General features: G+C 43.7%; 1 protein-coding gene across 1 annotated transcript in view; it reads left to right on the forward strand.

Annotated features, from left to right (window-relative positions):
• The window catches only part of LOC311100292 (DENN domain-containing protein 1A-like), a 243,674-nt gene that overhangs the window by 62,630 nt on the left and 153,245 nt on the right, over positions 1-27,799 (forward strand). Inside the window, exons 4-5 of the mRNA XM_084141154.1 lie at positions 17,858-17,907; positions 24,744-24,863. Coding sequence (XP_083997280.1) covers positions 17,858-17,907; positions 24,744-24,863 — 170 coding nt within the window. The remainder of the gene's footprint in view (positions 1-17,857; positions 17,908-24,743; positions 24,864-27,799) is intronic.

Raw genomic sequence — 27,799 nt, forward strand, 5'->3', positions numbered from 1 at the left:
AGTCGGGCTGTCTTTGATGTAGTCTGCAGCGTGCCACTAGACCATTTTAACTTCCCCGGCAAAGGGGGCAGAATCGTGGTGCTTTTAATGAGGGAATATTCAAATGTAGGTGACCTTCTACCAAAAGGGAAAGTAGAAAGGGAAAATGGAGGGAGAGTAAACAGGGGTGTTGAATATTCACATTTGCACACACACTAACACACACACATACACATGCAAACACACACAAACGGCAGGAAGTTTTCTCTTTGGTCTGCAGCTCATTGATGTGCTCTGCCCTTGATACCGTAGGATGAGCACAGTTTTTGTTGATGTGTAATTTTTTTTGCATGCTGGCTGACACTACAACGGCATAATGTGTGTGGTGTTTTGCTGGTCATGTACAGTCCTGTAACCAACCACCAATCATGACCCCTGATCTCCATGACAACCTCACCTGGCACATAATCTATCAACAACCTGCAATAGAGTGATTAAAAGCTCTTATCTAAAGGAAAATCTACATTTCCATTTTAGTCATTTAGCAGATGCTCTTATCCAGAGCGACTTACAGGAGCAATTCTGGTGAAGTGCCTTGCTCAAGGGCACATTGACAGATTTTCCCCTTAGTCTTCGAACCAGCGACCTTTCGGCTACTGGCCCACGCTCTTAACTGCTAGGCTACCTGCCGCCCAAATGTCCACTTTAGACAAAGTCATCTCTTTCTGAAGCAAAATGTGCGCTTGGATAAAATTAACAAACATACCCAGCCCATAACTCACCACCATATCACCAACGCCAGCAACCTGTCAAGCCCATGTGACATAGGATAGATTTGTGGTGTATGAGTACATTTCCCCAAAGAACTGACCTCAGGTCCGTTTTTACATTTTACTCCATGCACATTTATCCTTCAGGTAAACTGATGTTAGCTAATCCGAGCTCTATGCTAAGGATGAATATAGAATCACACCTCGACCTGATGCCAGATTTGCAAAGCCCAGGTTAATCCCAAGCACTAGTAAACCCGTCATTACGCAGTGTGGGGAAAATCTGTCTGCATATTGTGTCTTCATCCTGAAGGGAGATATTTGTGATGCGGTTTTCCGTGTGCTTGTCTGAAGGTCTGGGGTGTATCTCTTAATTGTGGCTCAGCTTAGCGTGGCTTGGCGTCGGCTCCTTGGGACACCTGGCTGCACATATGGTGTCAGCTACCGCTGTAGGTGAAAGCAACAGTTAAGCATCTGGAGCAGGAGAAGAGGGAGGGATGGAAGGGAGTGATGGAGGGAGGTAGAGAGAGAGAGCAGGAGGGGCAAGTGGTTGTTTTCCAATGTATTTGCCTGGGTAGTGTTCATTAGGGAATGCAACTGGAAACATTTAAAAACACTTTGCAATGGAAAATGAGAGGTTCTTATTGGAGCAGTCCAGTTAATCCCTCCCTTTGTCAGTCTACTTTCTAACGTTTTGTGCCTAATGAACACCTTCCTGACTTCCAAGAGGCAGAAATATACATCAGAGACCTACTACGAGGTCTTATGGAGATTTGCCCCCAAAAATAATTTTACCCCTCCTGACACGGAATAATTCAATATGGCTGTGGCTCAACTATGGGTCGCCAGTACAGAGTGAATTCTTTATAAAAGCCTTATTAGTCTTTATCTTGAGGTTATACAGACACTAAATTACTTGGCGTTACCTTAAATTGTAAACTGTCATGGTCAAAACATAAAGATTCAATAGTTGTAAAGATTGGGAGAGGGCTGTCCATAATAAAGAAATGCTCTGCTTTTTTGACATCACACTCCAAAAAGCAATTCCTGCAGGCACTAGTTTTGCCTTATCTTGATTATTGTCCAATCAAGTGCTGGAAAGAAAGACCTAGTTAAGCTGCAGCTGGCCCAGAACAGAGCGTTTTGTCTTGCTCTTCATTGTAATCAGAGGGCTAATATAAGTACTATGCATACCAGACTCTTTTGGCTAAGAGTTGAGGAGAGACTGACTGCATAACTTGAAAATTCCAAATTGTTTGCATAGTCAACTTACACACAGCTCTGACACACACACTTACCCCACCAGACATGCCACCAGTGGTCTTTTCACAGTCCACAAATCCAGAACAAATTCAAGAACGTGTACAATATTATATAGAGCCATTATTACATGGAACTCCCTTCCATTTCATATTGCTCAAATGAACAGCAAACCTGGTTTAAAAAGACACATAAAGCAACACGTCACAGCACAACGCCTCTCCCCATTTGACCTACATACACTATATATACAAAAATATGTGGACACCCCTGCAAATGAGTGGATTTCGCTATTTCAGCCACACCCGTTGCTGACAGAGGTGTATAAAATCGAGCACACAGCCATGCAATCTCCATAGACAAACATTGGTAATAGAATGGCTCAGTGACTTTCAACGTGGCACCGTCATAGGATGCCACCTTTCCAACAAGTCAGTTCGTCAAATTTCTGCCCTGCTAGAGCTGCCCCGGTCAACTGGAAGTGCTGTTATTGTGAGGTAGAAACGTCTAGGAGCAACAACGGCTCAGCCGTGAAGTGGTAGGCCACACAAGCTCACAGAACGGGACCGTCGAGTGCTGAAGTGCGTAGCGCGTAAAAATCGTCTGTCCTCAGTTGCAACACTCACTACCGAGTTCCAAGCTGTCTCTGGAAGCAACGTCAGCACAATAACTGTTCGTTGGGAGCTTTATAAAATGGGTTTCAATGGCTGAGCAGCCACACACAAGCCTAAGATCACCATGCGCAATGCCAAGCGTCGGCTGGAGTGGTGTAAAGCATGCCGCCATTGGACTCTGGAGCAGTGGAAACGCGTTCTCTGGAGTTATGAATCTCGCTTCACCATCTGGCAATCTGACGGACGAATCTGGGTTTGGCGGATGCCAGGAGAACGCTACCTGCCCGAATACAAAGTGCCAACTGTAAAGTTTGGTGGCGGAGGAATAATGGTCTGGGGCTGTTTTTGAAGGTTCGGGCTAGGCCCCTTAGTTCCAGTGAAGGGAAATTCTAATTCTGTGCTTCCAACTTTGTGGCAACAGTTTGGGGAAGGCCCTTTCCTGTTTCCGCATGAAAATGCCCCGTGCACAAAGCGAGGTCCATACAGAAATGGGTTGTCAAGATCGGTGTCCAAGAACATGACTGGCCTGCACAGAGCCCTGACCTCAACCCCATCGAACACCTTTGGGATGAATTGGAACGCCGACTGTGAGCCAGGCCTAATCGCCCAACATCAGTGCCGGACCTCACTAATGCTCTTGTGGCTGAATGGAAGCAAGTCCCCTTAGCAATGTTCCAACAAGCCTTCCCAGAATAGTGAAGGCTGTTATAGCAGCAAAGGGGGGACAATCTCCATATTAATGCCATGATTTTGTGTCTTATTGTGTCTTATTTCATCAAACAGTGTGCTTAAAGCATCAGACAAGCTCAGTACCAGTCAATGACCCAACACACCTCCAGGCTGTGTAAAGTCTATTTTACCAAGAAGGAGAGTGATGGAGTGCTGCATCAGATGACCTGGCCTCCACAATCCCCCGACCTCAACCCAATTTGAGATGTTTTGGGATGAGTCGGATGGCAGAGTGAAGGAAAAGCAGCCAACATGTGCTCAGCAGATGTGGGAACTCCTTCAAGACTGTTGGAAAAGCATTCAAGGTGAAGCTGATTGAGAGAATGCCAAGAGTGTGCAAAGCTGTCATCAAGGCACATGGTGGCTATTTGAAGAATCTCAAATATATAATATATTTTGATTTGTTTAACACTTTTTTTGGCTACTACATTATTTGATATGTGTTATTTCATAGTTTTGATGTCTTCACTATTATTCTACAATGTCGAAAATAGTAAAAATAAAGCAAAACCCTGGAATGAGTATGTGTGTCCAAACTTTTGACTGGTACTGTATTTACAGTATATATATACAGTGGGGGGAAAAAAAGTATTTAGTCAGCCACCAATTGTGCAAGTTCTCCCACTTAAAAAGATGAGAGAGGCCTGTAATTTTCATCATATGTACACGTCAACTATGACGGACAAATTGAGAAAAAAAATCCAGAAAATCACATTGTAGGATTTTTAATGAATTTATTTGCAAATTATGGTGGAAAATAAGTATTTGGTCACCTACAAACAAGCAAGATTTCTGGCTCTCACAGACCTGTAACTTCTTCTTTAAGAGGCTCCTCTGTCCTCCACTCGTTACCTGTATTAATGGCACCAGTTTGAACTTGTTATCAGTATAAAAGACACCTGTCCACAACCTCAAACAGTCACACTCCAAACTCCACTATGGCCAAGACCAAAGAGCTGTCAAAGGACACCAGAAACAAAATTGTAGACCTGCACCAGGCTGGGAAGACTGAATCTGCAATAGGTAAGCAGCTTGGTTTTAAGAAATCAACTGTGGGAGCAATTATTAGGAAATGGAAGACATACAAGACCACTGATAATCTCCCTCGATCTAGGGCTCCACGCAAGATCTCACCCCGTGGGGTCAAAATGATCACAAGAACGGTGAGCAAAAATCCCAGAACCACACAGTGAATGACCTGCAGAGAGCTGGGACCAAAGTAACAAAGCCTACCATCAGTAACACACTACGCCGCCACGGACTCAAATCCTGCAGTGCCAGACGTGTCCCCCTGCTTAAGCCAGTACATGTCCAGGCCCGTCGGAAGTTTGCTAGAGTGCATTTGGATGATCCAGAAGAGGATTGGGAGAATGTCATATGGTCAGATGAAACCAAAATAGAACTTTTTGGTAAAAACTCAACTCGTCGTGTTTGGAGGACAAAGAATGTTGAGTTGCATCCAAAGAACACCATACCTACTGTGAAGCATGGGGGTGGAAACATTATGCTTTGGGGCTGTTTTTCTGCAAAGGGACATGGACGACTGATCCGTGTAAAGGAAAGAATAAATGGGGCCATGTATCGTGAGATTTTGAGTGAAAAAGTGGCTGGGTCTTTCAGCATGACAATGATCCCAAACACACCGCCCGGGCAACGAAGGAGTGGCTTCGTAAGAAGCATTTCAAGGTCCTGGAGTGGCCTAGCCAGTCTCCAGATCTCAACCCCATAGAAAATCTTTGGAGGGAGTTGAAAGTCCGTGTTGCCCAGCGACAGCCCCAAAACATCACTGCTCTAGAGGAGATCTGCATGGAGGAATGGGCCAAAATACCAGCAACAGTGTGTGAAAACCTTGTGAAGACTTACAGAAAACGTTTGACCTGTGTCATTGCCAACAAAGGGTATATAACAAAGTATTGAGAAACTTTTGTTATTGATCAAATACTTATTTTCCACCATAATTTGCAAATAAATTCATAAAAAATCCTACAATGTGATTTTCTGGATTTTTTTTCCTCATTTTGTCTGTCATAGTTGACGTGTACCTATGATGAAAATTACAGGCGCCTCTCATCTTTTTAAGTGGGAGAACTTGCACAATTGGTGGCTGACTAAATACTACGACCAACAGCCTATCGACCAGTCAACTAATTGGGGTCAGCACTAGTACTGTATGTATTGATATTTAGGCTGTGTGCCGTTTTTAAATGTACAGTGCATTCGGAAAGTGTTCAGACCCCTTGACTTTTTCCACATTTTGTTATGTTACAGCCTTTAAATTAAATGTTTTTTTCCCCTCATCAATCTACACACAATACCCCATAATGACAAAGCAAAAACAGGTTTTTAAAAATGTTTGCAAATGTATAAAAAATTAAAAACCAAAATATAACATTTACATAAGTATTCAAACCCTTTACTCAGTACTTTGTTGAAGCACCTTTGGCAGCGATTACAGCCTCGAGTCTTTTTGGGTATGACGCTACAAGCTTGGCACACCTGTATTTGGGGAGTTTCTCCCATTCTTCTCTGCAGATCCTCTCAAGCTCTGTCAGGTTGGATGGGGAGCGTCGCTGCACAGCTATTTTCAGGTCTCTCCAGAGATGTTCGATCTGGTTCCTGTTGGAAGTTCAACCTTCGCCCCAGTCTGAGGTCCTTAGCGCTCTGTACTTTGCTCCGTTCGTCTTTGTCTCGATCCTGACTAGTCTCCCAATCCATTCCACTTAAAAACATCCCCACAGCAAGATGCTGCCACCACTATGCTTCGCCGTAGGGATGGTGCCAGGTTTCCTCCAGACATGACGCTTGGCATTCAGGCCAAAGAGTTCAATCTTGGTTTCATCAGACCAGAGAATCTTGTTTCTCATGGTCTGAACGTCTTTAGGGGCCTTTTGGCAAACTTCAAGCGGGCTGTCATGTGCCTTTTACTGAGGAGTGGCTTCCGTCTGACCGCTCTACCATAAAGGCCTGATTGGTGGAGTGCTGCTGAGATGGTTGTCCTTCTGAAAGGTTCTCACATCTCCACAGAGGAACTCTAGAGCTCTGTTAGAGTGAACATCGGACAATTCCTTTGACCTCATGGCTTGGTTTTTGCTCTGACATGCACTGTCAACTGTGGGACCTTATATAGACAGGTGTTCTGTCCTTGAGGTGTGTGCCTTTCCAAATCATGTCCAATCAATTGAATTTACCACAGGTGGACTCCAATCAAGTTGTAGGAACATCTCAAGGATTTTCAATGGAAATAGGATGGACCTGAGCTCAATTTTGAGTCTCATAGCAAAGGGTCTGAATACTTATGTAAATAAGGTATTTCTGTTTTTTTATTTTGAAGACAGTAGCAACAATTTCTAATAGCCTGTTTTCGCTTTGTCATTATATGGGGTATTGTGTGTAGATTGCTGAGGAATAAAAAAATTAAATAAAATAAGGCTGTAACGTAACAAAATGTGGAAAAAGTCAAGTGGTCAGAATACTTTCCGAAGGCGCTGTTATATAGTTCTGTTATTGAGATGTTCTTATTAATGTTCTGTATTATGTCATGTTTCCTGTGGACCCCAGGAAGAGTAGCTGCTGCTTTCGCAAAAGCTAATGGGCATGCTAATAAAATACCAAGTGGTCGGTTTCTTGAATCCAAGTTAAGTATTAAATTAATTGTACTATATCACTGTAGACCCCCCAGCCTAGCTAAACCTGCCTTAGATAGCTCCTTTGCCCCTCCCCCTATACACGCGGAGACCGACTCAATTGATGCCTCCAGCGATGCTATCTCTTTCATTGTTACCCAACGCTTAGGTTTACCTCCACTTTACTCATATCCTTCCATATCCTTGTCTGTACATAATGCCCTGAATCTTTTCTATAACACCCGGAAATCTGCCCCCTTTATTCTATGTACCCAACGCACTAGAAGACCAGTTCTTAAAGCCTTTAGCCGTATCCTTATTCTAGTCCTCCTCTGTTCCTCTGGTGATGTAGAGGCTAACCCAGGCCCTGCAGCCCTCAGTATCACTCCTACTCCCCAGGCGCTATCATTTGATGACTTCTGTAATCGCAAAAGTCTTGGTTTCTTGCACATAAATATCAGAAGTCTACTTCCTAAGTTTGAGTTATTCACTGCGTTAGCACACTCTGCCAACCCTGATGTTCTAGCAGTGTCTGAATCCTGGCTCAGGAAGGCCACCAAAAATCCTGAAATTTCCATCCCCAACTATAACATTTTCCGTCTAGATAGAACTGCCAAAGGGGGTGGAGTTGCAATCTACTGTAGAGATAGCCTGCAGAGCTCTATCATACTATCCAGGTCTGTGCCCAAACAGTTTGAGCTTCTACTTCTAAAAATCCACCTTTCCAGAAATAAGTCTCTCACTGTTGCCGCTTGCTACAGACCCCCCTCAGCCCCCAGCTGTGCCCTGGACACCATATGTGAATTGATTGCCCCCCATTTATCCTCAGAGTTTGTACTGCTTGGTGACCTAAATTGGGATATGCTTAATACCCCAGCCATCCTACAATCCAAGCTAGATGCCCTCAACCTCACGCAAATTATCAACGAACCTACCAGGTACAACCCTAAATCCGTAAACATGGGTACCCTCATAGATATCATCCTGACTAACATACCCTCTAAATACACCTCAGCTGTCTTCAACCAGGATCTCAGCGATCACTGCCTTATTGCCTGCGTCCGTAACGGGTCCGCGGTCAAACGACCACCCCTCATCACTGTCAAACGCTCCCTAAAACACTTTAGCGAGGAGGCCTTCCTAATTGACCTGGCACAGGTATCCTGGATGGATATAGATCTCATTCCGTCAGTAGAGGATGCCTGGTTGTTCCTTAAAAGTAATTTCCTCTCAATCTTAAATAAACATGCCCCATTCAAAAAATACAGAACTAAGAACCGATATAGCCCCTGGTTCTCCTCAGACTTGACTGCCCTTGACCAGCACAAAAACATCCTGTGGCGTACAGCATTAGCATCAAATAGCCCCCGCGATATGCAACTTTTCAGGGAAGTTAGGAACCAATATACACAAGCAGTCAGGAAAGCAAAGGCTAACTTTTTCAAACAGAAATTTGCATCCTGTAGCACTAACTCCAAAAAGTTTTGGGACACTGTAAAGTCCATGGAGAATAAGAGCACTTCCTCCCAGCTGCCCACTGCACTGAGGCTAGGAAACACTATCACCACCGATAAATCTACAATAATCGAGAATTTCAACAAGCATTTTGCTACAGCTGGCCATGCTTTCCATCTGGCTACCACTAACCCGGCCACCAACTCTGCACCCTCTGCTGCAACTTGCCCATGCCCCCCCCGCTTCTCCTTCACACAAATTCAGACAGCTGATGTTTTGAAAGCGCTGCAAAATCTGGACCCCTACAAATCAGCTGGGCTAGACAATCTGGACCCTTTCTTTCTAAAACTAGCCGCCGAAATTGTCGCAACCCCTATTACTAGTCTGTTCAACCTCTCTTTCATAACGTCTGAGATCCCCAGAGATTGGAAAGCTGCCGAGGTCATCCCCCTCTTCAAAGGGGGTGACACTCTAGATCCAAACTGCTACAGACCTATATCCATCCTGCCCTGCCTTTCGAAAGTATTCGAAAGCCAAGTTAACAAACAGATCATCGACCATTTCGAATACCACCGTACCTTCTCCGCTATGCAATCCGGTTTCCGAGCTGGTCACGGGTGCACTTCAGCCACGCTCAAGGTCCTAAACGATATTATAACCGCGATTGATAATAGACAGTACTGTGCAGCCGTCTTCATCGACCTGGCCAAGGCTTTCGACTCTGTCAACCACCGCATTCTTATTGGCAGACTAAATAGCCTTGGTTTCTCAAATGACTGCCTCGCCTGGTTCACCAACTACTTCTCAGATAGAGTTCAGTGTGTCAAATCGGAGGGCCTGTTGTCTGGACCTATGGCAGTCTCTATGGGGGTGCCACAGGGTTCAATTCTTGGGCCGACACTTTTCTCTGTGTATATCAATGATGTCGCTCTTGCTGCTGGTGACTCTCAGATCCACCTCTACGCAGACGACACCATTTTGTATACATCTGGCCCTTCATTGGACACTGTGTTAACAAACCTCCAAACGAGCTTCAATGCCATACAACAATCCTTCAGTAGCCTCCAACTGCTCTTAAACACTAGTAAAACTAAATGCATGCTTTTCAATCGAACGCTGCTGGCACCCGCCCACCCGACTAGAATCACCACTCTCGACGGGTCTGACCTAGAGTATGTGGACAACTACAAATACCTAGGTGTCTGGTTAGACTGTAAACTCAACTTCCAGACTCACATAAAGAATCTCCAATCCAAAGTTAAATCTAGAATCGGCTTCCTATTTCGCAACAAAGCCTCCTTCACTCATGCTGCCAAACATGCCCTCGTAAAACTGACTATCCTACCGATCCTTGACTTCGGCGATGTCATTTACAAAATAGCCTCCAACACTCTACTCAGCAAATTGGATGTAGTCTATCACAGTGCCATCCGTTTTGTCTCCAAAGCCCCATACGCTACCCACCACTGTGACCTGTACGCTCTTGTTGGCTGGTCCTCACTACATGTTCGTCGTCAAACCCACTGGCTCCAGGCCATCTATAAATCACTGCTAGGCAAATCCCCGCCTTATCTTAGCTCATTGGTCACCATAGCAGCACCCACCCGTAGTCTGCTCTCCAGCAGGTATATCTCACTGGTCATTCCCAAAGCCAACACCTCCTTTGGCCGCCATTCCTTCCAGTTCTCTGCTGCCAATGACTGGAACGAATTGCAAAAATCTCTGAAGCTGGAGACTCTTATCTCCCTCAATAACTTTAAGCATCAGTTGTCAGAGCACCTTACCGATCACTGCACCTGTACACAGCCCATCTGAAATTAGCCCACCCAACTACCTCATCCCTATATTGTTATTTATTTTGCTCTTTTGCACCCCAGTATCTCTATTTGCACATAATCTCTTGCACATCTAGCATTCCAGTGTTAATACTATTGTAATTATTCTGCACTATAGCCTATTTATTGCCTTACCTCCATAACTTGCTACATTTGCACACACTGTATATATATTTTCTGTTGTATTTCTGACTTTATGTTTTTTACCCCATATGTAACTCTGTGTTGTTTTTATTGCACTACTTTGCTTTATCTTGGCCAGGTCGCAGTTGTAAATGAGAACCTGTTCTCAACTGGCTTACCTGGTTAAATAAAGGTGAAAAAAAAAAAAAGTCTAGGCTAGGCATTCGTGAGATTAAGGAAACCAGCCCTTGAACATTGTAGTGGGTAATGTTCCTCCCAAATAGATGATGAACTACTGATATGTTGACATGTTGTGTAGCTAGCTAAAAGAAACATGAGCTAACTATGGGCACGTTCATCTGCCACCCTTTCCATTCACCTTGCTGGGTTCCGCTGTACTTCTGTCCCTAACCTCCCCATGAGGACCAGCCATGTGGAGGTATCCACACATTGCCTGATGCAAGATTCCCCCTTCTCTTCTCGAATCCCATCCTGTTGAATATGCATGCCCAGGGCCCAATGCCACCCCTTCTCTTCATCCCCTGCAGTTGTTCATCCCCTCTCCCTCTCACTTTTTCTTCTTGCCTGTGTTAGCATGGATGGATTCAAAACAGACAATAAAAGAGAGAAAAAAGATACGCTCCATAATTGCTTGTTCTTTAACCCCTCCGGATTTGCATACATTATCCCTTGTATTTATGATTTAAGGCCGGATTTTGATAAATGTGTACATATATTAACTCCACGGTCATGTGCGCGAAGGAAGACCTACTTGAATTTTCAATCCCTTAAAGACAGGCACCCCACGGTCCCCCTCTACTCTACACCCTCAACACCCCTCATCTTTTATCTAGCCGGGTATCTTTAATTCAATCTAGTTTGTATCTCTCAAGGCGACTGAGAAAGTAACGGGAGAATTGAAGGAGTCAGGACTTGAGCATTATGGCCCCAGAAAGCCTAGTTCACTACAGGGTCCATTGCAATAAAACCTGAACAATTACAATAGAAATAGCCACGATGCTTTCTGAAGATTTACATTTTAGTCAATTAGCAGACGCTCTTATCCAGAGCGACTTACTCGAGCCGACGTTCCGCTTGTGAAGTGTAATGCGCCAGAGGGCCCTGGTTAATGACTTTTGTTTGTTTTCGTCATTTGTTGATTTCTGTCTCCCACCCCCATCCCTTTTTCATCCATTTCTCATCCTTTTTCATGTCATCTGTTCACACTCTGGGACGAAGCGCAGACAACGCACCTTTTTGCTTTTCCGCCGCTGGCCAGAAGGGCCCGAGTTGCTGCTCTGGCAGTCATTTAAAATCCATAACTGTGTAAAAGGAGTCTCATTGAGACAAATGAGTGTTGCCTGTGTTATTACATCTAATGAGGGGGCACTGCACCACACTCCTTGTAATGAAGTAGCAATATGGCCACCTTTTATTAAAGCATTTCATCACTCGACGGCGGATGTTGGACACTCATTGAAATGCTTTAATGAGTGAGGAATGCTTTTAATGAGAGAGAGAGGGATGTGGGGGTGGTGGGTTCTATGTGGAGAGGTTTGGAAAGCGGGGGGCAGGCTGGTAGTGAAGATATTAATTTCCCTTTTTTTTATTATTTGTTTACTTTTATTACAGTGCTTTGCTATTATATACATTTTCTAAAATCGCTGGAGAATAACACATGGAGATGAGACATTCCTGTTGATTGGCATACTACACTTCCCCCCACTGACCCCCGTCCTCCCTTTATCCCTCCCTCCGGCCCCCATCTGATTTCTAAGTGTGGGGTTGAGTGTGTGTGTGTGTGTGTGCGTGAGTGTGAACATTGTGCGTGCATGTGTGTGTATGTGTTTGTGTGCCCCTACATGCCTGTGTGAGAATGTACCCATCTCGTCAGGGAACCGTTCCTGGGCCCAATTATCTGTTGCCAAACTGGGCCCTTTGAGGCTGGAGGTTAGTCCACCAAGTCCCTTTGAGCTACCATTGCTACACTCTCCTCCTACCTCCAACCCCCCTTGCCCCATTGATGTTAGCAGGCAGGGTCTGGAGAATAAGCGCTGCGAGGACTATATTAGGGCTTGAGCAAAGTGTCAGATGGGTTTGATGTACTGAGTGAAAAAAGAGGGTTGAAGCTGAGAGAGGGTAGGGGGGGGGTGGGTTGCCAGTTCGGAGTCTAAGGGGAGGCCCCAGGGGTGGCGAGTCTCAGCCAGGCAGGAAGGAAGTGGCAGGGTACAGCAGCTCAGCTCCGCCAACCAAACACACACACACCACTACACATCCAGTATAGCTGTTTTGAGGTTGGGCAAGAGAAGCAGAGGGGTGATGGGTGGGGGAAGTTACAGCAATTAAAACTAAGGCATAGTCCACAGGGGTTTAGTGGGGGGGGGGGGGGGGGGTAGGGAAGGGGGTGACGCAATAGGGCAAATTGAACAACACCTTGGACTTGGGGACCGAACATGCATGCGCGCGCACACACACACACACACACACACACACACGCTCCCTCGAAATCTCTTTCCTAGTCCTGTGGCTTGAATGGCTAAGCTGTCCCTGTGCCTAAATAATGATGAACGATTATTGCTCCCTGGCCACTTTACGACATATGCAGTTGTTAAAACTAACAACCCGGTCATTTCTGTAAAATAAGCCTCTGCATCCTTCTGAGTGGCAAATTGAAATAGGTACTTTCATATGCAAGTGCCTGGCTACTGCTGCTATTAATACTACGACATATTCTAATTATTTTAGTGACTATTATATTTGGATTATATTATGCATTACACTATATACATGAATACTACCACGTAGTCTTGTGACTATTATAATTGTTTAGGATACTTTTATGATTAATTATTATTTTATTGAACTGAAATCTATAATCAAAAAAAATATATACATTTCCATTGCACACTTGTGTGTAACAGGACAAATATAAGCACCCCCTACATTATTATTATCATTATCATTATTATTTATAAGACCACTTCTAAATGGACCCTAAAGTCATATTTTATGTATATTCTGATACTTGAAGTTGTTTAACCCTTTACACCCGTGAGAATTGGCCTATATGAATAGGGCTAAATTGAAATGTTTCTTACAGAAGAAATATGAAAAGTATGTGCATAACTATGGTAGCAATTGAAAGGGAACAGTTATGAGATTATAGGAAAATTATTAGGTGAGGAAACAACAGTTCACCTGACACAAGACTGAATCAAAGCATTACACTGTTGGTTTTATGTGAATTTTACATTTACTGTACTTTTCGCCTCATTTGTTGATAACCAAATCTGTAAAAACTCTGGATACATTCAGTAACATGATAAGAATATTCCTGGAAAATGTGGAGTAGGTGCAACATAAGGCAAAAACATGACAAGGGTTTGAGTGAGAGGACTAGCTGGTGTCTCCAAGTAGCCACACACCTCTCCAAAGTGTGCACAGTTCAAGTAATTGCAATGCACTTTTATGACTCAAAGAAGAGTCTTCAACTATAAGGTACTTTTTTGGCTCCCCTAGCTGTGCTGTTGAGGATTTAGAGCAAGCACGCTTGTAGTTTTGTTTGGAACAAAACCCTGCATCCCCGCACTTACACAATTACTGTTGTTGTTTACGCAATCCAAAAACTGTCAATTTGTTTAGCTAAGTTCGAAAATACAATATTACAGTGTTAGGTTTTCACAATGCCGAAATTCTTCGGTTGTGCAAACCCACAGTTTCATCAGCTGCCCGGGTGGCAGGTCTTTACATGTTGCGTTTTTATATTTTTAATTTGTTCAGTGTACATATAGTCCTCTTAATTTACAGCATTTCCCTAACTCGGACAACAACAAAAAATGCTAAATTAGCCCATTTAGCGGGAGGGATGAGGGCAATTTCTTGTCCCGCGAGGTGCCCATGTTTAGAACGGCTGTCAATCAAAACCCATACAGCGTTGTGAAGCGCAGAACCAGAGCTCTGACGTCATGTATAGCATGTTACTGTACAGCAACTGCATTCCAATTTAGGCGTTTATCAGTGCCCAAATCTGCCATTTTCAACCCGTATATACAGTGGGGGAAAAAAAGTATTTAGTCAGCCACCAATTGTGCAAGTTCTCCCACTTAAAAAGATGAGAGAGGCCTGTAATTTTCATCATAGGTACATGTCAACTATGACAGACAAAATGAGAATTTTCTTTCCAGAAAATCACATTGTAGGATTTTTAATGAATTTATTTGCAAATTATGGTGGAAAATAAGTATTTGGTCACCTACAAACAAGCAAGATTTCTGGCTCTCACAGACCTGTAACTTCTTCTTTAAGAGGCTCCTCTGTCCTCCACTCGTTACCAGTATTAATGGAACCTGTTTGAACTTGTTATCAGTATAAAAGACACCTGTCCACAACCTCAAACAGTCACACTCCAAACTCCACTATGGCCAAGACCAAAGAGCTGTCAAAGGACACCAGAAACAAAATGAGTTTGAGTGTGTATGCCTGTCTCAGTTTTTTGTGTGTGTGCTGGGGTTTGTGTCTGTTTGTGTGTGTCTGTGTAACACACAACCATAGATTGAGTTGAGTACGCGGGTCACTAACACGGCCTCACAGTGCCAACTCATCATTCCTTATACCCACGCTGACTCCCCTCCCAGTCGCATCACAAATAAACACAATTTATCTGTTTTAACTGTCAACAACAAAAACAAATGTTTCATGCCATAGGCAATCTCTCCCCTAGCTCCTGGGACTTTGTGGGAATTAATTAATTATTTGTCGTCCCAGCCCCAACCCCATTCTCTGGTGGATAGGAGGAGTGATTATTTGATGGATAGATTGAAGGAGAGAGTTGGAGACTGTGCAGGTGCACACCACAAATGAAGCATCCCCCTCCCCTCCTATTAGTTGGAAACGGAATTGAGAGGGTAAGGTCCCTGGAGTTTTCTGTATTGTGTTTCTGTTGGGGGCCTTGTGTAAGCCAGACTTCGGTGGAACGGAAGGGATAGGTCCAAGAGTCAGAAGAGCCTAAATCAATTGACATAAAGATGAGAACAGAACATAATACACTCTTCATTTAGGCCTATGTCAATGGGTAAGAAAAGCCTATAAAAAAGCACTCAATCACATAATACAGATTTTTTACATTTAATATCTTTCCGCATTGTTAATAAAACAAAGAGTAATTCAATTATACGAGCCTGATTGGATCCTATGGTCTCCAGCCCTCCCTCCTGAGTCTCCGGAATAGTTTTTTTTTGGGGAATACTTTTCTAATGATGGTAGGAGAATTATACATTCCATTTTGTACCATATTTTTTATTATAAAATTTCCTCAGGTGTGTGTGTGTTCAGTCCTCCTCAGTAACTCAGCCCCTGACTGGAACTGTTTGTTGTGAAATAAAAACGGGCCAGCTCCGTAAGCCAATGTTAGTCATGGGAGTGAGTCAATAACCTTCAGATAACCACTGGCCTAGCCTTGACCTTTATTTATTTTTTGTGTGTGTATTTTACACCCTTTTTCTCCCCAATTTCGATCTTGTCCCATCGCTGCAACTCCCCAACGTGCTCGGGAGGCGAAGGTCGAGTCATGCGTCCTCCGAAACATGACTCACCAAACCGCGCTTCTTAACACCTGCCTGCTTAACGCGGAAGCCAGCCGCACCAATGTGTCGGAGGAAACACCATTCAACTGATGATTGAGGTCAGCCTGCAGGCGCCCGGCCCGCCACAAGGAGTCGCTAGAGCGCGATGAGCCAAGTAAAGCCCACCCGGCCAAACCCTCCCCTAACCCGGACGACGCTGGGCCAATTGTGCGTCGCACTATAGGACTCACGATCACAGCTGGTTGTAATACAGCCCGGGATCGAACCTGGGTCTGTAGTGACGCCTCTAGGACTGTGATGCAGTGCCTTAGACAACTCGGGAGGCCCAGCCTTGCCCTTTTAGATCAGGGAATCAAACCCAAGAGAGAACACTTCATTCAAACCCTTATTTCAACTGTTATCTAGGTACCTCGGCTAGCGATTAGACCTAGAATTGAGGTTTGTGTCAAGTCAGATCTCCTTACCTGTCATGAGGGTTCAGGGCCCGTATCCATAAAGTGTCTCAGAGTAAAAGTGCTGATCAAGGATCAGTTTGGCCTTTCAGATCATAATTGATGAGATTACGTTTCAAGTTTTATTTGTCGTATGTACGGGATACACATGGTATAAACCCTCCAATGAAATGCTTACTTGCATGTTCCTTCTCGACAATGCAACAACAACAATGAATAATAAACATGGGCCATTATCCCTATGGAACGCTTTTGACACCTTGTAGGGTCCAAGTCAAGTATGCCTGTGTGAGCCATGCTTGACTTGCTCAGTTTCATAAGGTGTGTGTGACATTTTTTTAAATAAACTGTGTTTGTGTGCGTGCCCATGTCTGTGTAAACGTATGAGCATGAACGTGTGCGTGTGTTTGTGTCATGACAATAATTAAGTTACATCAGCAGCACCAGTGGCTCCTCCCTCTCTTGAACTATATTCACTCCTGTGAAGTGAACTCTAATCACTCCTGTCCTTTTTGTTATCTCACACTGTGTTTTGAGATAGTGTTTTTCACCACACCTGAACCACCACCTGTCCCACGGTGGCCCCAAAGCCGGAGACCCAGTGCCTCGCCCACCAAGCGCCACCTAGTCACCCTCATCTGCTGCCATGGCGACTAGTCATTGGCTGAGTCCACCTTAGGGTAGATATCCTAGGGGACTGTAGGCTAGAAGCCCTCTGCTGCCTGGCACTCTGGTTTGTCCCTCCTGCTGGTTCCGCCAGGGCCTCAACACGTCTCTGGTAATCCATCAGGGAGCACCGTGGCTGGACATGACTCTCTCCTCTACCTTCCACAAACATAAGCCCCAGCTAGCAGAGGGTTGGCCTGAGCTGTTGTTGTCGGGCTTAGTTGCTAGTTCCTCATCTGAGCTCTCCTGGCCACTATGATTCAGTCTCTCTCGCTTTGTCTATTCTCTCTCCATTACTGCCTCCCTGTACCCCTCCACCTTATCTTCCTTTCCCCTCTTTTTTTCCTCACGTCTTGCTCTATCACAGATCTCTGTTACTCCATCTCTATTTCTCTCTTATTTTTCTTTTTTTTGCTCTTCCTCTCTCTCTCTTTCCCGCCCCCTCTATCTGTCTTTGTTAGTTTCCCCTTAGTCCCAGGGCCCTAATCCGGGGGTGCCTGATTCCCTGTGTTCGAGGGCCACAGCTGAGGGTGATGGAGGCCAGGCAAAGCCCCTGCCTGCCAGCCTTCTATCCGCTCTCCCCCTCTCCCTTTGCACCATGCTGATCCCCCCGGCCAATTCCTTCTCCTCCCTCTCTCCTCTCTGCCTTCATCTGTCTCTCGTCTTCATCATGCCCTTCATCATGCCCTGTTAAATGGTATGTTATTACTTAGAATTACAGTATAGGCCCCTTTAGATGTATAAATGATCTCTCTCCCTCCCTCCACAGGAAACTCTTCAGACAGTCCCCAAGTTCTGCTTCCCCTTCAGTGTGGACAGGTACGTTTGTTCTAAAGCACACACACACACTTACGCACACACTCCCCTCTTGTTGTTTTTTAATGCTGCACAGCCAGTTTTTGGTCCTAGACCCCCATCACACACACACAGACACCACCCTCTAGGGTAGTCTTGTCTCTTTACTAGGCTCTCTCCTGTTCCCCCACTTGGTTAAGAGGTTATTAGCATTTTAGCATTAAAGGGGCAGTGCATTTAAAAATGTACTTGTTCTGTTTTTTAAAATGATATTTCCACACTGAGGTCGAAATAACACTCAGAAATTTTGAAAATTATGATAACGCCCTTTTTGTGTAAGAGCTGTTTGAATAGAATGCATGGAATATCAGTGTGATCAGGTGGGTTGGAGTTTTTGTCCCGTCACATAACGTCACACGGTGATCTGATTATTTTAGACCATGATTGTTAATCTGTTATATTAATATTTCTGGATTTACTTCCTACTTGAAAGAAATGAGCAAAAGCAAGAGAAATTGTGCCATTGCTGCCTGCAAAGCAGCAAATGTTTCTTTGCACTTTTTTCCCATCCAAACAATCAATTCGTCTGATTCGGCCAGAGAAGTTCACTTCGCATTTGACAGCATTGCAAATCAGGCTGTATACACACGTGGATTTGCCAGCTGCTTTATCCTCCATCCCATCCATCAGCGACAGCAACCATTCAAGAAGTAAGTGTCTAGATAGTTATTCTTCTATTATTAAAAGTAAAGGACATGCTATTCATGGGTTGCACAGTTCATTTTTGAACGTTCTTCTGAAGACTGATGCCCAACTGAAAGTTCTTCTCTCGATTGGCGCTGATGAAGATTGTCAAAAGTGTGATTTGAAATCACAATGACAGGAGGCATATAATTAATAGAAAAACCTTTTGTCATCATTGTGATGTTGCCAGATTGACTTGAGATGTGGTATAACTTTAGCTCGCTAGTTAAGATTGAGGGGACTGCATTGAATTTTAGGTAGCCAGCCCTCTTGGACAGCCAAATCTTTTTTGCCCATTTTTTCTAATCTTTCTAATTTACTGAATAAATATTTTTATGTCACCACATTCTATAAGTCAAAAGGTGTTGTGTAAGAGGGCAGTGAATATGTAAAAGGTTTATAGCAAATTATGGTATGGAAATTAGTGATTTAGATGTATTGCATCTTATATTTTGTTTGTCTGTCCATTTCTTTCTGCAGACAAGGCACCAAATCCACACTCAAAGTTGGCAACCATCACCATCGACAACCCCATTGTCTCTCCCTCCCCACACAAATGCAACCTTGGCATCATCCTGGATTTCACCCTCTCCTTCCACCACCACATCCAACAGACTGTCAAAACCTCATACTTCCACCTCCACAACATCTCCAGATGTCCTCCCTCTCCGGTCCTGCTGCTAAAACCCTCATTCATGCATTCATCTCCTCACAAGTAGACTACTGTAACACTCTACTTTCTGACATCAACACAAGCTCCCTCCATAATGGTTCAAAACTCTGCAGCCCGACTTCTCACCCATACTAAGTACTGGCAGCACATCACCCCTGTGCTATTACTTTTTTTCTGAGAATGTAGTGGTTAAACCGTGCCCTATAACCAATTAGTAGGAATTGTCAATGGGTAGGGGCTATGTTTATCTGTGTATGACTGTATGACTATTTGAAGACACCTTTGTAGTGTGTGTAGGGGCAGTGGTCACCAACCATCTTCCTGGAGATCTATTCTCCTGTAGATTTTCACTCCGACCATCACATATCACAACACATTTCACCAATCAAGTTCTTGGTGAAAAACTAAGTGGAACTGTGTGTGCAATAAGTGTGCAAAACTGCAACTCTTCCACTTTTACTGTCAGGTGATGAGATTATAGTTGTGTAGTTGTGTATAGTAATGTCAGTGTTCGAGAAAGCTGGTGATGAGAATGTAAGTAAAACCACTTTATACCATCGATGACTACTCTGTTGCTGCACTATACCTCCTATCCAATTATTTTTAGCTTACACCCTCTTACTTTCATCATGATCTGTTTTCCTCTCACAGCCTTCCAGAGCTTGAGCACATGTAAAACAAAACTTACATGCAGTGATTTTGACTTTCATTATAACCTTGTTTACGATCTGTTTATTATGTTATGTAAATAACTGACGAGAATTTATGAGTGGCCCAGCCAGAGCCCGGACTCGAACCCGATCGAACATATCTGGAGAGACCTAAAAATAGCTGTGCAGCGACGCTCCCCATCCAACCTGACAAAGCTTAAGAGGATCTGAAGAGAAGAATGGAAGAAACTCCCCAAATACAGGTGTGCCAAGCTTGTAGCTTCATACCAAAGAAGACTCAAGGCTGTAATCACTGCCAAAGTTGCGTCAAGAAAGTACTGAGTAAATGGTCTGAATACTTATGTAAATGTTATATTTCAGTTTTTTATTTGTAATAAATGTGCAAAAATTTATAAAAAACTGTTTTTGCTTTGTCATTATGGGGTATTGTGTGTAGATTGATGAGGGGGAAAAAACAATTGAATCCATTTTAGAATAAGGCTGTAAAGTAACAATGTGGAAAAAAGGAAGGGGTCTGAATACTTTCCGAATGCACTGTACGTATATAATATAGGCTACTGCACATTACGCACAACAGAAAAGCCCATAGATGTAGCTAGCTATATGCTTTCTTGGGTAAATAAATTAAACTAGCTCCAGTAGGCTAATCTTTTTGAGTGTGAACTATATTACTGTACTGTACTGTATTGTATTGTATTGTATTGTATTGTATTGTATTGTATTGTAGTATATGGACCAGAAGTGCGCACATCGTTCAATCCATGATAAAGCAGAAGATTACATGCTGTTCTGGTGCAACACATGCGGCCTACAAATTTACATATATAGGCTAGCGAATGTTATTTTAAATTTTTTTTATATAATAGGGTCTATTTGTATAATTAGTAGGCTGACACATATATACCTTTTATAATATTTCCCCTAATGTTATCAGCCTACCTCCTCTTTCTCTCTATTGTTGCTTCATTCCTTCCTCGCTTTGAACAGTTAAATGAAATAAGTTTGGTTGTCTTTATCTTAATTCTAATGACATCCTTGAATAATATAGGACTAGAATTAGATGATGAAGGCTTTCACTTCTCTTCACGAAGATTGAATGGTTTTGGGTCTGAATAAATAATTGCTGTAGCCTACAGCCATCACGCGTTTGCTCTTCTTTCAAACTACCCGTGAGTTCTATTGGCTGCTTTATTTAACATTCAGCAAAAAAGATATTGTGTCCCTCTTGAATAGTCTATTGGTATAAGAAATGCAAAAAAAAAATAATAATGTCCAGCAAGCTATTCTAGTCTAGCTTTTCCTGCATGGGACTCCAAGAGCTAAGGAGGGTTTTTTAAGGAGAGGCCAGCAGAGCACAGGTGCTTGCTTATTGCGCAAGAGACAGAGGCTATAAGTTAGAGGCTTATTATGCATAACCCATAATTAATTAGCTACAGTGCCTTGCAAAAGTATTCATCCCCCTTGGTGTTTTTCCTATTTTGTTACATTACAGCCTGTACTTAAATTGATTTTTATTTGGATTTCATGTAATGGACAAAATAGTCCAAATTGGTGAAGTGAAATGAAAAAAAAAATACTTGTTTCAAGAAATTCTAAAAAATAAATAAGGGAAAAGTGGTGCGTATGTATTCACCCCGTTTGCTATGAAGCCCCTAAATAAGATCTGGTGCAACCAATTACCTTCAGAAGTCACATAATTAGTTAGATTGCACACAGGTGTACTTTATTTAAGTGTCACGTGATCTCAGTATATACACCTGTTCTGAAAGGCCCCAGAGTCTACAACACCACTAAGCAAGGGGCACCACCAAGCAAGCGGCACCATGAAGACCAAGGAGCTCTCCAAACAGGTCAGGGACAAGTTGTGGAAAAGTACAGATCAGGGTTGGGTTATAAAAAAATATCAGAAACTTTGAACATCCCACGGAGCACCATTAAATCCATTATTAAAAAATGGAAAGAATATGGCACCACTACAAACCTGCCAAGAGAGGGCCGCCCACCAAAACTCACGGACCAGGCAAGGAGGGCATTAATCAGAGAGGCAACAAAGAGACCAAAGATAACCCTGAAGGAGCTGCAAAGCTCCACAGCAGAGATTGCAGTATCTGTCCGTAGGACCACTTTAAGCTGTACACTCCACAGAGCTTGGCTTTACGGAAGAGAGGCCAGAAAAAAGCCATTGCTTACAGAAAATAATAAGCAAACACGTTTGGTGTTCGCCAAAAGGAATGTGGAAGAAGGTACTCTGGTCAGCTGAGACTAAAATTGAGCTTTTTGTTCATCAAGGAAAACTCTGTCTGCCGCAAACACAACACCTCTCTTCACCCCGAGAACACCATCCCCACAGTGAAGCATGGTGGTCGCAGCATCATGCTGTGGGGATGTTTTTCATCAGCAGGGACTGGGAAACTTAAATTGATTTTTATTTGGATTTCATGTAATGGACAAAATAGTCCAAATTGGTGAAGTGAAATGAAAAAAAAAATACTTGTTTCAAGAAATTCTAAAAAATAAATAAGGGAAAAGTGGTGCGTATGTATTCACCCCGTTTGCTATGAAGCCCCTAAATAAGATCTGGTGCAACCAATTACCTTCAGAAGTCACATAATTAGTTAGATTGCACACAGGTGTACTTTATTTAAGTGTCACGTGATCTCAGTATATACACCTGTTCTGAAAGGCCCCAGAGTCTACAACACCACTAAGCAAGGGGCACCACCAAGCAAGCAGCACCATGAAGACCAAGGAGCTCTCCAAACAGGTCAGGGACAAGTTGTGGAAAAGTACAGATCAGGGTTGGGTTATAAAAAAATATCAGAAACTTTGAACATCCCACGGAGCACCATTAAATCCATTATTAAAAAATGGAAAGAATATGGCACCACTACAAACCTGCCAAGAGAGGGCCGCCCACCAAAACTCACAGACCAGGCAAGGAGGGCATTAATCAGAGAGGCAACAAAGAGACCAAAGATAACCCTGAAGGAGCTGCAAAGCTCCACAGCAGAGATTGCAGTATCTGTCCGTAGGACCACTTTAAGCTGTACACTCCACAGAGCTTGGCTTTACGGAAGAGAGGCCAGAAAAAAGCCATTGCTTACAGAAAATAATAAGCAAACACGTTTGGTGTTCGCCAAAAGGAATGTGGAAGAAGGTACTCTGGTCAGCTGAGACTAAAATTGAGCTTTTTGTTCATCAAGGAAAACTCTGTCTGCCGCAAACACAACACCTCTCTTCACCCCGAGAACACCATCCCCACAGTGAAGCATGGTGGTCGCAGCATCATGCTGTGGGGATGTTTTTTATCAGCAGGGACTGGGAAACTGGTCAGAATTGATAGAAGGATGGATGGCGCTAAATACAGGGAAAATCTTGAGGGAAACCTGTTTCAGTCTTCCAGAGATTTGAGACTGGTACGGAGGTTCACCTTCCAGCAGGACAATGACCCTAAGCATACTGCTAAAGCAACACTCAAGTGATTTAAGGGGAAACATTTAAATGTCTTGGAATGGTCTGAATACTTTCACAAGCTACTGTAAATATAAGGCTAATACGGTGTTGAATTTATTAGAGAGAGAGAGATTGAGAGAGAGAGAAATAGAGAAATAGAGAGAGAGAGAGAGAGAGAGAGAGAGAGACAGAGAGAGAGAGAGAGAGAGAGAGAGAGAGAGAGAGAGAGAGAGAGAGAGAAGACGCACATATATATATAATATTTATATTACTTTGCTGCAGCAAATGTAGGCTACCTGTCACAAGAAAAAAAGTTACTATGATGAGATGATAGGTCTACATGCATTGTGAACTGCGCTCCATACTGAGATGGGTTGTCTCTCCCCACCCAGAGCATTGATTCACCATGCAGAGGCCGTAGAGATGCCAGTTTTAGACATTGCATATAATTTAACAGTTCCATTTCACGCCATGTTGTTCATTTCAATAATTTATTATATAATTTACCGGTTTCTCGCAGTTATTTATCCTGGGAAAAGGGAGTGGTTTTGGGCGGTAAATCCCGGTAAATGTCAGTAACCAGGTTCCCACCATTCAACCCTGTAGATGGGTGAGAAAAAAAAAATCTATTTCATCAATTTTGAATTCAGGCTTTTAACACAACAAAATGTGGAATAAGTCAAGGTGTATGAATACTTTCTGAAGGCACTGTATAGTTATCCGTGCGACACACTGATTAAGGGGGCAGGCTTGTCACCCCAGCCACTGGCAATGCCATGCCATCCAGACTGCCATTCACTTCTGTAGGGTGGAGCACAGACATTCAGCTACCAGCACTCCTAAATGGACTGTGTACGCTACATGTGTAAAGATGATGCTAATATTTATAATGATAGTAACACTAGCAATAATGATGAAAGCTTTATTTAGAAAGCACTTTAAAGGGCACCGCTTTGGGTTAAACTAGTAGCCATGTCTGAAAATGCTTGTCTTGTCTGTTTCTTTCTTTCTCTTCCTGCTCCATCTCTCTCACCTCTCTTTCTGTCTCTACCTCCATGTCGGTCTTATCAATGTGCTCCTGCTTCTGTTTGGTCTTAACTGATGATGTAAAAAGTGCTTTATGGATCAATTAGATTGATAGTCCCCTGTAGCTCAGTTGGTAGAGCATGGTGCTTGCAATGCCAGGGTTGTGGGTTCGTTTCCCACGGGGGGCCAGTATGAAAATGTATGCACTCACTAACTGTAAGTTGCTCTGGATAAGAGCGTCTGCTAAATGACTAAAATGTAAAATTGATTCCCCCCTTCTCTGTGTGGTTCAGTCTGTTGGTGAAACAAGTGGGCCAGAACTTCACCTTTGTGCTGACAGACATCGAGAGCAAGCAGCGGTTCGGCTTCTGCCGCCTCTCATCAGTGGCCCACAGCTGCTACTGCATCCTCAGGTGAGACCCCTGTATTTGTGTGTGTGAGAGAGAGAGAGAGAGCGGAGAGAGCTAGAGCGTGTGCGAGATCTACTCTTTTACATCAGCTCACTCTGCCCCTTGGGAGAAATAGAGACATAGCTGCATTTCCTATTACACTGTAACAACCACCATGCAGCTTTTCAGTCATGTTGAGACTGGCCTAACAATATTGCTTTTATAAATGTTTATTCTCATTACCATTGTTGTTGTAGTTGCTGTTAATGTTAATTCAATTTCCACTACTATTATTAGTGTTATTGTTTTATTATTGCTGTTGGTCCGACCACTTTTCTTATACGTGTACTTTGACAATGTAAGTTATTTAACTTGCCATGTCGATGAAGTCTATTGAATTGAATTGAGAGAGATAGCGAGAGAGATCCATTCTATATGCCTGGTGCACCACAAGGTGCACTGTCGGCACCATTGAACTTGGATGTTTTTTCAGACAACAGAGGATTGTGTGTTCGGGGGGGGTGGGGGGTGGGGGGGTCATCACAATGCATTATACATGTTGTTTGGAAGTCAATTGTTACTGCTTTGTTCTATAGTTGTATATTCTGCATTATCACAGCAGGGAAAAGGTTAAGGGAGAGTAGCATTGGAAAACAGTGGAGGTACAGGACAGGAAAGCACAGTAAAGTAAAGTAAAGGACATAGGGCACACTGGACTCTTGACTCTGAGTAGTTTTGACTGTACCTTCGCCAGTGGCTTTGCCCATTGTCCGTGGGCACAAGTCAGGCCATGTTCTCTGTTCAGGCCACAGACATGTGACGCGCACGTACACACGCATACACACACGCACACTTTCTCAAAGTCTCTCTCACACACACACCCACTGAATGCATGATCACCCTACGTCCTACCAAGTAATCCTCTGCTGTCCACCAATAACACTACTTGCCACTCAGGTCCATAGGCAGAGTGCACGATTTGTAGATGGCCATTTGACTTGGGCCTTGGTGTGGGTGGTGAGCCTAGAGTGAACCGACAGCACTTCAAGTCCCAGGGCGGACAGCCACTTCAAGACCAGAGAATGTGGTCTGACTGTGTGTGTGTGCACGTGTTAGAGTGAGGGAGTGTGTATTTATGTGGATCTAGTTTTGTCTGTGTGCGTGCGTGTATGTGTGTGCACTCATGTCACTCTGATGTAGCAGCAGCTGTAGTATCTCCAGGGGTTAGACAGCCAAGCCACCAACGATTTGGGCAATGCCCGGAAAACATTCCCGGATATCCCATCACTCGTGTGCTTTGAAATCCAATCACTCTAACCTCAATGTTTTGTCTCTGACTAGTAATTCCTATGTGCTCTAGAGGCCACCCAATCTCCTCTCTACTAATTTTTATTGATGTGTATTAGGGCTGACCCCAATGAGTCGACTGGTTGATTGTTTTGTCGTTAGCCTGTTGGTCGACCGATATTGTTTTAGTCGAGCAGTAACAAATATATTTATTTATTTATTTATTTATTTGCACCCATCTCAGTGAACTAATCCATTGCAGAGGCCTAGACTAAAAGTGGTTGGAAGCTCCATATGGAAGGTGTGACAATTGCGGAGCCTCCAGAGGCATACAGAGGCCAAATCGAGCTCTGTACCACATCGCTAAGCGCAAGAAGTATAAATGCCCTGACTTCTGCTGAGGCCATATCACCGTAAATGCTGCACGGCCAATGCAGAGGTCGGATCGACTATGCGCCCAGATACACGATGCACTTCTCTCTCCAGAGTGCGCTCTCTCCCGCCAATTTGTGAATAGTCATTGTTTCATAACTTCTTAGTGTGAATTGTTTGCGTTAGATTGTTAGTGTATATCAATTCCCCATTACATACAGTGCCTTCGGAAAGTATTCAGACCCCTTGACTTTTTCCACATTTTGTTAAGTTACAGCCTTATTCTAAAATTGATTAAATTGTTTATTTCCCTCATCAATCTACACACAATACCCCATAATGACAAAGGAAAAATAGGTTTTTAGAAATGTTTGCTAATTTTTTACGAATATAAAATTGAAATATTACATTTACAGAGGTATTCAAACCCTTTACTCAGTACTTTGTTGAAGCACCTTTGGCAGCGATTACAGCCTCGAGTGTTCTTGGGTATGACACTACAAGCTTGGCACACCTGTATTTGGGGAGTTTCTCCCATTCTTCTCTGCAGATCCTCTCAAGCTCTGTCAGGTTGGATGGGGAGCGTCGCAGCACAGCTATTTTCAGGTCACTCCAGGGATGTTCGATCTGGTTTAAGTCCGGGCTCTGACTGGGCCACTCAAGGACATTCAGAGTCTTGTCCCGAAGCCACTCCTGCGTTGTCTTGGCTGTGTGCTTAGGGTCGTTGACCTGTTGGAAGGTGAACCTTCTCTCCAGTCTGAGGTTCTGAGAGCTCTGGAGCAGGTTTTCATCAAGGATCTCTCTGTACTTTGCTCCGTTCATCTTTGCCTGACTTTGCTTGACTAGTTTTCCAGTCAATGTCGCTGAAAAACATCCCCACAGCATGATGCTGCCACCACCATTCTTCACCGTAGGGATGGTGCCAGATGCCAGGTTTCCTCCAGACGTGACGCTTGGCATTCAGGCCAAAGAGTTCAATCTTGGTTTCATCAGACCAGAGAATCTTGTTTCTCATGGTCTGAGAGTCTTTAGGTGCCTTTTGGCAAACTCCAAGCAGGCTGTAATGTGCCTTTTACTGAGGAGTGGCTCCCATCTGGCCACTCTACCATAAAGGCCTGATTGGTGGAGTGCTGCAGAGATTGTTGTCCTTCTGGAAGGTTCTCCCATCTCCACAGAGGAACTCTGGAGCTCTGTCAGAATGACCATTGGGTTCTTGACCAAGGCCCTTCTCCCCCGATTGCTCAGTTTGGCCGGGCGGCCAGCTGTAGGAAGAGTCTTGGTGGTTCCAAACTTCTTCCATT

This window comes from Coregonus lavaretus, assembly GCF_964263955.1.
Source record: "Coregonus lavaretus genome assembly, chromosome: 24".
Classification (NCBI taxonomy): Eukaryota; Metazoa; Chordata; class Actinopteri; order Salmoniformes; family Salmonidae; genus Coregonus; species Coregonus lavaretus.